Source organism: Terrapene carolina, unplaced genomic scaffold (assembly GCF_002925995.2).
Source record: "Terrapene carolina triunguis isolate 2854851 unplaced genomic scaffold, T_m_triunguis-2.0 Scaffold53, whole genome shotgun sequence".
Taxonomy (NCBI): domain Eukaryota; kingdom Metazoa; phylum Chordata; order Testudines; family Emydidae; genus Terrapene; species Terrapene triunguis.
The window spans coordinates 21,719,553-21,731,300 of NW_020664404.1; the positions used below are offsets into that span (position 1 = coordinate 21,719,553).

Below are 11,748 nucleotides of genomic sequence, written 5' to 3' on the forward strand. Positions count from 1 at the left end.
TGAAAAAAGAGCACATTCCTGACACATTCTGTAGGGAAAGTGTGTAGCAACTTCTTGTACACAGATTTCTGATTGGCTACATAATATGTAACAGCAGAAATGAACATTTTTGATGCTGAGTTTGTTGAAGTATTTTCTGCCCACTGGCTTGCTTTTGTCTTTATTTTACAAAAACTGCATGCAGACATGTTCAAATGAACAACTCTTTACCTCCTTGTTAAAACAATCAATGATTTTTTTCATAATTATTAGAATGTTACTTTTCACTGGTTTGATTGGGCTAATTATAAGATGGATTGAATGCCAAAAGAAAAGAAAAGGACAAACCATGATACATTTTCAAGTAATCATTATTCCAAGCACTACTTTTCCTAGCAGAAATTCAGGGAGAAGTTCCTTTTAGTTTAACAGCATCTGTGTTGTTTGATCATTACAAGCCTGACCCTGTAGAAATGTACCACAATGTATGCTCCAAGATTTGCTTGGTCTTTGAAATGTTAGAAAAGCATGACAAAGCAAATCCAAAAAAGCTGGTAGGAAGTTTTAAAATATATATATATAGAGAGAGAGTGCATTCATGTTGCCAAACTAAGAGCCAAAAAACCCAGTCAAAGTAGTATCAAATATTTATGTGGTTACTGTTTTTTTGTGGGTGAAATATATATATTTCTGTAGCTAAAATGCAATTAAGCATCACACAAAAATAACAGTGACTACATAAATACCTAATGCTGTATTGACTGGGTTTTTTGGTTTTTAATTTGGCAACGTGAATACTCTGCCACACTAAATATGTGCAAAAATTAAAATATTTGTGTTATTAAATCATAGAAAATTGCTTTAAAATCTCCTAATACCATAGGCCGTATCCTGATTTAATTACTCCTGTAAAAGTCCCATTGATGGAAATAGGAGAGTGCGTATGAATTTTGACTGACTGAATAAGGACTGAGAGTCTGATCCTACAGTCCCTTATTCACTCAGATAGTGCCTACTCTTTTGAGCAATCCTATTGGTTTCAGTAGGTCTACTTAGGTAAGTAAAGGTTTGTGGGATCAGGGATTGAGTTAGGACTTCAGGATTAGTCCCATGTTTGAAATATTCATTTTTTGCTCTGTTGAAGGTTGGTATGGCTGTGAACCCTACAAGTCTAGTCAGACGTGAAAGAAAGGGTGTCAGTGATTTACTGTAACCTTGTGAATCAAAACAAAAACCCAAGTGTTCCAAGAAAGATAGTATCAAAGATAGCAATTAAGACATCTCTTGCCAGCAGAAGGAATTTCATCAGTCAATCGTATATTGCTGCGTCATTGGCTAGAGAGCTCAACCCTGGGGAGGAAAAATAAAGCTGCTCCCATTGTCCCACCCAGCATGCCACATCCCTAAAGCACAATTAATGTCAAGGACATACACAGGAGTTGCCCAAAATCCCACCTTCCGTGCACTTTCAAGAGGCGAAAGGAGCGTGTTCATAAAATCTCGCAGAAATATTAAAGATACAAAAAAACAACAGGAAGCAAAATGACTTGCAAACAGAATAATTTGAAGGGAGTATATCTTTTTGCTTTGCCTGACACTGATTTACTAAAAGGGTGGGGTGGGGGGGAGAGAAGAATTGAACTTTTCAGGTGGTATTTACTGAGAGAAACGGAGCTGTCCCAAAGCTTTTATTAATCTGATTTGCAGAGTATCCACTAGCATCTGGGGACCTACTAAAGTTTTCTTTAAATCGGACGTGAAGAGGTCAATGCAAATAGCATTGTGGATTACACTATAAGAAAATGGCAATTCCTTTTACCCTATGGAGAAATAAATGAATTATTTTGCTTTTGTGTACTGATTATTTATTAAAAGAAGGCTCTGATGTGCATCGATTGCTCCCTGTTTCTAACTTAAGGAAATAAAGTGTTTCCATCACTTTGACCTAGAGTGATAGTTTTATTTTTTCCATCTATAGCTTCTGGGTGGCAGTGTGGGCTCATGGATAGGGCACTGGATTGGGTGTAAGAACACCTGGGTTCTATTACTGACATTGACTGGCTGTGTGACTTTAGGCAAATTACTTTACTTCAGTGTGCTTCTGTTTCCCCTCCCACCCTTTGTCTGACTTTTCTATTTAGACTGGAAACTGTTTGGGGCAGGCATTCTCTCTCATTATGTGTTTGAAGAGTGCTAAGTACAGTGAAGCCACAAAATCTCCTCTGGGGCCTCTAGGCACAAATGTAACACAAATAACAATAGTAGTAATCTGTGAAGTTGTGATTTAGAAATAGTTCTGATTTTGGTCACTGTTCTGATCTTTGCACAGCCTGCACTCTTTGAAAGAGAATGTTAAGTGTTTGCCTAACTTCTCCATTAGTATTTCCATACATTGAAAAGGGGAATCTTGCTTGCCACACCTTCAGATGCATAGAATCATAGAATATCAGGGTTGGAAGGGACCTCAGGAGGTCATCTAGTCCAACCCCCTGCTCAAAGCAGGACCAAATCCCAACTAAATCATCCCAGCCAGGGCTTTGTCAAGCCGGGCCTTAAAAACCTCCAAGGAAGGAGATTCCACCACCTCCCTAGGTAACGCATCTCCAGGTGTGTGCAGGAGGAAGAGCTGAATTTGAAATAATGCACTATGAAAATATTGGTCCTGTCTGTCCTGTATTTATTTGGGTTAAATCTAGTTTAAAATAGTCAACAGTGTATTTGACCACAGTTAGGTAGTTCTATGTTTTTGCCCTACTGACAACATCCCTTGAATTGGAGGGGGGTATATAATATTTTCCTTTCCATTACATGTGAATAAATGTAAGGTTTATAATAAATGGGTTCTTACTCCTAAGCATTACTGTCTACTTTTGAACACTGAGTCTTGATTTAAAATATCCCCCCCAGAAATCCCTGGTGTGAAACAGAGAAAATCCGGTATATTACAGACAATTTTCTGTAATGTGAAATAATTCCAATTACTCACTTGTAAGAGTTGTGCTGAACTAGCTAACAGCCTCGTGTTAAAAAGTGCTAATTTCCCCAGTTGCATGCATACATATATCTTACTATCTGCAAATCAAAATGTGGTAATATAATATCATGTACAAAAGGACCCACTTACAGGTGCACTTAATCTGGATTTGTTTATCTTTCTGCAGGCTATGTGGCTGATGTTGCAAACGGATGAGCCAGAGGACTTTGTCATAGCTACTGGGGAGGTCCACAGTGTCCGTGAATTTGTGGAGAAGTCATTTAAACACATTGGGAAAACCATTGTGTAAGTATGAATAGGAGCTAGCAGCAATGGGTTTCTGAATCGTATCAACTATTGACATGTGGCTTTGATTTTGCCATTACATAGCAATATTTTTTTTTTGTATTCTTTTTCACTTTCACGTTTCTTCTGTTTGTAACATAAGGCCTCTGGATCTGAATCACTGACTCTCGCTCAGCCTATCCAATCGCAGGGTATTGCTCCAGCACCCTCCCCTCCACCAAAAACATATCTAGCAGAATTTCATCCACTCCAGGTGGGGTAGGTTGTAGATATCTCATCTCGGCATTCTTATAGGCTGATCCTTTTCCATTGTAAATCCCATCTTCCTGCCCTCAGTTGCCCTCCCTACTCTGGGAGGGCTGACCACCTCGGCCGAGATTACAGTGCTATACCATTCTGTACTGGCTCGTAGGGAATGGATGTTTTAGACACATTTTATTGTTGGTGCACTTTTGTCCTCATCACCAGTCCTGAAACAGAAACTGCCACTTCAGCCACATTCCCAGACTCCGCCAGTTTAAGATGTCACACCTGTAAACTCGATTCCTTTCTGTGTGGCAGCATGTTGGCCACACTGCTGGGACTATATAGCAGCATCGCTCTGCATTCTTCTTAGTTCTTGTCCTACTGAGGCATAAAAATGTTGAGCTGTGGGTGCAGAAAGTTTACAGTGCATATTCTGCATAGTTTGACTGAAAATACAAAATTCCTTCTCAAGGCCAGATAATAAAATCAGGCTGGCTTTGTGAATGCTTTCTGTAATTTATATTTTTATTGTTTATTATTTTTTCAATTTCCCTCCTTCTGTATCTTCTCTGGGCCCCATGCATCAACATACCAATCTCAGCTGGAAGAGGGAGAGGAAAGCCACAGGCTCTTCCATGACGCGAGCACCAGGGCTCTTCCTCAGGCCATCAAAGACACTGGTGCAGCTGGTGAACTTTTGACAGGGCCAGTAAGTTTTACTTGGGAGCAAAAACTTGACACATTCAATAAATATGCAGAAGTGCACAGATATATACAATATTATTTGAATAGTCAGTGGGTGGTTGGGTAGATAATAACATTTTCCCTTAATGAATGTTAGTCTGGTTTCAATTTTTGGCATTTACTTTCAGAAAAATTCAGAGGGGCAGTATAGTAATGAACTCCCAGCCCCAAAGCTCGATTTTAGGATATTTTTCTTCAAATATTTAGCATCTTTCTTGATTTGCTTGCCCATCTTCTCTACCTCTACACAATTAACAGTGTGAACTTTAACCACAGTGACATTTTTCAAGGGCACTAGGAATTGTTTCCTCTTTCTTTTTTTTTCTGTATTTATTATGTTTCTTTTTTTATGACTGACTTTCACTGGTAAGTATTGTTTTACATTGAAATCAAGTGAAACTTTAGTGTTTACTGTGGAAACTGTTGTTCTGTACAGATGCGTAATCTTATGATATCCAGAACGCTTTCTTCTGTCTCCTGTTGGATGTTGCTCTGCATTAAGAAGACGACTTGGTGGTCAAAATTTTTAAATGTGGATGTCTAAAGTCAGGCACCAAAATTCATGTTTAGAAGTGCTGGGCATCCACTGACTTCAAGTCTACTCACCTATTTAAAATTAAATACCCTACTTAAGAGTTTTGCTGGACTGATCTAGTGTACTCGGCACTTCCAGGATCAAGAGCTAAATGATATATTCTTGTAAGCAAAAGAAAAAATAAACTCTGAACTCATCTGCCCCGCAAAGGAAAGGAAAGCAAAAGGGAAAGAATTTTGCAAATAGCTCCTATTATAAATAATGAGGAAAACCCCATTTTCAAAAGTCACTTAGGTACTAAGGTCTCTACCTTCCATTGAGTGTCAATGAGATGTAGGGATTTAGGCTCCTAAATCACTTAAGCATTTTTGCCCTTTTTGATAGAATTTATTAACTACTCCCTTAAGCAATATCTGGCAATACTAATATATTCACTTATGGATCTAGTAAGGTAATGTGTTAATATAGTTTTTGCCATTTGGGTGCATAAAAAAGATGTATATTATTTAAGTGCTAATTACTTTTGCTTTGAGAACAGCACAGTTGTGATAATTTTAATATAGTTTCCCCCAATCTCAGCTAAATGGGGTTGATAATAGGGATAGACAAAAATGTTTAGTTTAATGTAAAAACCCACCTCCACATCCCAAAACCATTGCTCTTCTCTTAAACTGAACTAAATCTAAAAGTTTTTTGAGGTTTGGGAAAGATTTTTGTTAGGAACCTTCCTGATTTTCTAGGTTCCAACATGGCCTCTATGCCTTCCCAAAACATACACTCACTCTCTCCCCTTACTACTGCTGTCTTCTTGGCTGGATGGCTGGCAATCTTTTACCTCTCTGTGGAACCCTTGAGGGCCTGTTACCTTGAAATTGGAAGAGGTGGGGTATTGTCTTTGGGAATTAACCAGGCAGTCAGTCCCCTTCTCCACTCTAGTACGTCCTATTGATCTACCACTTTAAAATTAATGATGGACCAAAGACGTGATGCTCCAGAATGCACTGTGTGATCATTAAATCAACTCCTGCAAGAACAAGCTGATTCCTCCCTCCCTCCTTGTGAGATCAGTTTTTCATGGGAGTTATGAAATTTCAGGATCTCAAATGGCACTCTTGGGAATAAGCTCCTGGCTGCCTTTTACATTTTTAAAATGACAACAAATCTTCCCACTGCTGCCCCACAGTGCACCAGTGGTCTTTCGAAATCCACAGCTTCTGTAAGCTGTGCCCGGGAACTGTGGGATAAGTATCCAGAATGCAATGCCTTGAAACCCTTCATGACAGGGCAAGCCTGCAATGGTTCTTTAACCCCTTCAGCTGGGCTAGTTTGTGTTTGTGAGTGTAGTAACAAATGTCTGTCCTCCAGTGCAGACACAGCCATCGTATCTTTGGTTGCTTGATATTGCAGTATATGGTATCCAGGAAAATAGTTTTGAATGCTCCATCACCACATTTAAACTTCTCTCATCATTTGTACAGTCATTTTTCTTTCTCATACATACTAATTTGTGCAGCTAAACACACAGTACAGACTAATAAACCTTTCAATGAAGTTACATCATACTCTCTTAGTCAAAGATTACAACATTTTATTTTACCATATTATCTAATCTAAAACATGAAAAAAGGAAAATGTTAGTACATCATGTAAATAATTAGATACATAGCTACAACAAGACGAGCGTGTTATTTCTCTGAAATGTAGTATAAAATGAACACAGGTTTATTTTGTGTGGATTTTTCTCTTAACACTTTTTTTACCAGGAAGAAATTTGAAATGATATTTATAGAATGGCTCAGAGTCATTCTAATTCAGGCCTTTGCCCTGACAGGAAAGCCTCTGAGCGACAAATATTTTTCCCCTGTAAGTATTACACTTTTTTTTCTTTTTACTTTCCCTTCTACTTATTACTAATTAAGTAATACTAGGGGAAAACACTTCCCTCCTATAATTTGAACTACAGCAGGGTTAAACCAAACAGGCAAACGCTTGTCTTGACTAATTTTCTGTCATTAATCTTATTAAATTAGAACAGGATTGCAAGATAGCCTGAAACCACTACAGCACTCAGAATTCTTTTCAGACTGCTGTCTGCAAATGGCAAAAAAAAAAAATCTATTCAGGTAGTGGAAAGATTTGTTGTATTTTTTGTTGTTGTTGTTAATATAAAACTGCATGTACATTTGCAACAGAAATATTCATTGCTTCAAGGGCCAGAATTAATGCAGGAAGATGAACACTTTACAACACTCATGGTGGCTCCATGTTTTATTCTTTGTGATAGTTAACTTGCCACCTAGTCTGTAATGATCACCCCACAAATGGGATTCCCTATAATAATAAGAAGAAGGTCTGATGAGGTGAGCCGCTGGAAGCCCAGGAGTGTTTCTCTCTCGGTGATGTGGAACAGCAAATGGGAAGAGGAACTGAGAGTGACTTTTTTATTTTAAAATGGAAGATTAGGATTAGGATGTAGGAACACGTGAGAGAGATTGGAAGGACTACTGAAGGAATGCAAAGCAGACAGTCCAGTGGTAGTGATGTGGGGAAGGGGAAAGGGAGCCGTCCAAAGACTTCATGAAGCGTCACTGGTTTCACATCTGGCTTTTGACCACAAGGTCTTGCTGTCTGGCCAGTGACTGTGTGTATTTAGCAGTATGAGAAAATCAGAAGCTTTCAGATCAGGAAGAAGGGAACTGAAGCGCACACAAACTGAAGAAAATGTGAGAGTGAAGGATGGAAAACATCCAGGCAAAATGTATTTGTTTAGGTAAATTCATACATACTGTTTCATTCTTTTGATTTTTTTCATTGTTACTTTCTCTTTACAGTAGGTATTGTGGTATCACTTTATACACCTCATGCCAGGCAATCGAGTCACCACCTTATAAACCCGACACTCTCTGAACTCTCTGATCACATGAGTTTTAGGAACTGGCAGGTGAAATAACTGCCCAAGCGCCTCAGACTGATTCTTTATTAATTATTCATATTTATTTTCATGTGCCAAAAGTGCTGAAATACTGTGAGTGGCTGTTCACATAGTATTTCTATTCACATAGAAACAGGAAGTACTGAAAGAACTTTCAACAGAACCTGATGCAAAATTTGGGGTTGGAAATCTTGCAGACTCAAGGAGATTTGTTTAACTTGGTCAACAGGGAGAAGCATGCTTTGACAGGGTGCAGTAGCCCCGTCTGATCCCTGATGAACAAAGAGTTAATTTCAGTTGATTTTCCCCCCTCCCATTGTACAGATGCTCATGGAAGGGAAAACTGAGCTGAAGTTAAGTGTTTTCACCAGTGACCAGGCAATGACCATTCTCCCTGTCATTCATCCAAACATTTTGGGTAATTATCTGATCTAAACCTTCAGACCTTTTGAGATTCACAATTGTTAAATGAAAACATTTGCTCCTGAACACAAGTGTTCCTAATAGGATGCAGACCTGCCAACTCTTGCAATTTTATCCTGAGTCTCATGATATTTGGTTGTTTTCTTAAAGCCCCGGCTCTTGTTGTCAAGTGATTTTTTGAGAATCTCAGGTTTCATTTTTTTTAAAAGTAAATTTCTAGCCCTCACAAAAGCTTGAGCAGGTGAAGCCTAAAGGTTGAAAAATCAGAAGGCAAATAAAAAGCTACCCAAAATATATTATTTTAACAGTCTAATTTTTAAGACAATTTCATGAGGTTTTGGATCTGCCTCATGATTTCTGAACACTTGCAGTTGGCAATATTGGGAATGTACAACTCGGTTACTCTACTGTGGTCAGTCAAATTATGGATATGTGGGTCCAATTAATCAAACCACTTGAACACATGCTTAAGTTCATCCCTATTCAGCAAAATACTTAAGCATGTACTGAAGTTCATCCCAATTTAAATTAAACAATTTAGGTTAAGTTGAATTAGGGTTTGTAGAGTCAAATTTAAAATCTAATCACATGCAATAATTTTGTGACATGACAGGGTGGGGTCCCACTCCCGTCTCTTTTCAACCAACAAACCACTCAGAGACCGTCTTCTGGTCAAACCACCTCATGGGATAATTCACCGTGTTCCCACCACCACCTGTACAAACTCGTGCAGCTCTATATTTATGATGTCATACAATCCTTAGTTTGATCAATGGTGGAGTGAGGAGACAGAAGATATCTTCTCCCTGAAAGATCTCTCCTGGCTCTGACTCTGAAAAGCCTGTGGATCTGTCTCTCCCTCCCTTTGCCTTTTCTACCTCTTGGGTAATGGGCTAATTAGCCTTTGGGCTCTGCTCAACCCATCCCAATTCACCAATTAGGCACAGCTCTTCCTAGTCAGGGCTACTCCAGCACACTACTTGTAGTTGCAGTGACCAGAGTGCTGCACCATTTGCTGTTTCCCAGCACTCTCTCACAGACATGCATTAATATTCTGTGTTACACATACTGGGATACTGTTCATAATACACCAGACCAGATCCAAAGGAGTGGGCAACCTAAAGGAATATTGGTGGTAAACTCAATAATCTGAAAAGTCTGTGCAAGTTATATCTCCTGACAGCTGTGAGTGATGAGTGGGATTTTCCTGAAGTTTTGATTTTTTTCCGGCTCTTGTGAGAGGTTTTATTTTTAATCAACTTCTCAGGCACCCCAGAAATAAACGGAGTAAAACACATGTACCATTGCAATCACAGCACATTTCAATGTCACAGCTTGTATGTGAAATGCACAAGCACTCACGTTTTGGAGAGAAGGTAGGTTGTTTGGTTTTATTTGCATATTATCTTGCTGCTGATTAGGATGGTGGTTAAAAAAAAATGCAGGGGAAATCCTAATCTTCAGGACTAAAGAGGAAAAATAATGTTTTACAATCCTAACAAGGATAATAGTAACCTTTTAAAATAAAATTTTACCCCTTCTACTGAGTCCAGCAGTATGAATGTTCATGAGGTGAGAATCCTTTTACACTCTGAACCCACATTTGAAACTTGATCGATTTTTTTTTTTATTTACATGGAAATTTCTGAGGCCTTTTCGTAGGTAGTGTCCACCGTGCTTAAAAGTGACTTCATGTAAGATAAGTATTATAAGACACCCACCATAGGTGTCTAGGTGCCATGCGGGGATAGCATGGAAGCAAGGGCTATCAAATCCAGGTTATCAGTAAATGCAGAAAAAAGATCATTGTGCTCTCCCAGCATCCATATCCTTTTTTCAAGTTCTGGAATGCAGCTAAAGTTATTATCTATTATGAAGGACAATCCACCATGACAGATCCTTCCCCTTCCCCAAACATCCTGCTCTTGGTTTGGAGGGTGTGGTGATCAAATCATTGTGGTGGTGTAGTCACTGTCTCTAAGCATGTATGCGTGTGTCCGCCTCTAAGTGTGTCATGTACGCATAGGGCCAGAGATTGTAAGGTCATGGTTTTGACTCTAGCATTGTGGGAGTTCACTTTCCAGCCTACTTTAATTTAGGCAAACCCTGTTTAACCTAACTTTTGTTAACTAAAACTCTGGGTTAACCTAGAGTCTTCCCCAAATTCCACAAGTACGTTTTATTGCATTGTCAGACTTCAGCCTTGTGAAGCAAAAGCTTAGGGGGTCACTAGGACTGAAGCGCCTAGCTATCTAAAACCATGATGGTATGAAGGTTTCTGATGTCTCTTTCCTCTGACCACCAGACCTTGGGTTAACTTGGCTTTACCTTTTCTAGATTATTAACTGTTCTGAACAGAACATCACTGTGTATTAAAAGATTTTTTTCTTGTGATTTTAAAAACGTATGTAGCAGGTTAGATTAACGTGCTCTTCATATCTAGTCTGTATCAGATGTAATGTCTCTTTTCAGCAAGGTGGTCTCTACTGCTGTAATGCCGGTGTCAGTGATGCCAGTTGTAATTAAAAGTTCTGTTTGCAGTTGCATCTCCCCTTTTGTTCATACTGAGAAATGCTTCTTTCCTCATGAACTTTTCACATTACTGAGCAAAGTGGGTGGAGTTTTCCCTTAAGTTATTTCTATTGTTGTAAAACTTTGATGATGGTAATAGTGAGTGAGTTTCTGTTGGCTCTGAAGAGCCTTTTGTAGACTGTTGGGTGTTAAATGGGGCTCACTGCTCAGTGACCTCCAACAGCAACTGACGTCTCCTGATCCGAGCACTTCCTGTTGTTTTACTGGTGACCGTTGGTTTTCTATTAAGCTCATTTGAGTCCTACTTACTTTTAGCCTTTGCCCTTTAAAGGGAGGGGCTAATGTTAGTTTTGGCTTCTGAATGAAAATGTTTCTTACAGGCTTCAAGCAGAACAACTGCAAAAAAAACAAAAACAAAAGTTAAATCACAAATCATATTTAGCATCCCAATGTTACTCTTTACAATGCTGTAGGCATTATAGCACTGCTGCAAACATTAGTGCAGTTAATGTCTACAGTATACAAAAATTAAATGTTTCCAGCCCCAAGCATGCAAAAGCCATGAGTCAGCCCTCCCCTTCCCCCCCTCAAAAAAAAAATCATGTGATTGGCTTAAAAATCATGAGATTTTAAAAAAAAAGTTTTGTTTTTGTTTTTATTTGCGTGCTGGATTCTGAACCTTTAGGGTGCACTTAGGTCACATTTTCAGGTTTTCTCCAGAACCATGTAGACTAGAAATTTACTTCTTTATTTGTTAATGAAAGCTGAGATTCTTATGAAATTAAATGATTCCAGGAGCTGAAGCTTCAGGAAAAATACCATATATTGTATGATAAAAATCACAAGAATTAGCAACAATGAATATATTTCAGATAAAGGGCACGACAGGTAAAGGGAGGTAAAGGGCACTTCTCTCCTATTGCAGATGATGGAAACTAAATAATCTAAGTCTAAATCACTAGTGCAGCTTTTCAGAGATTTTTAGCTTAACCCCACAAAAGCATGGAATTTCACTACCCCCACCCTTTAATGCTGAAGTATTGCAACACACCCACTGTTCAAAGCTCCCATGCTTAG

At 38.8% G+C, this 11,748-nt stretch overlaps 1 protein-coding gene across 1 annotated transcript in view; it reads left to right on the top strand.

The window, feature by feature from the left end:
* Window positions 1–11,748, top strand: part of GMDS (GDP-mannose 4,6-dehydratase) — a 558,168-nt gene that overhangs the window by 446,366 nt on the left and 100,054 nt on the right. The window contains exon 8 of the mRNA XM_024204061.3: window positions 3,141–3,259. Coding sequence (XP_024059829.1) covers window positions 3,141–3,259 — 119 coding nt within the window. The remainder of the gene's footprint in view (window positions 1–3,140; window positions 3,260–11,748) is intronic.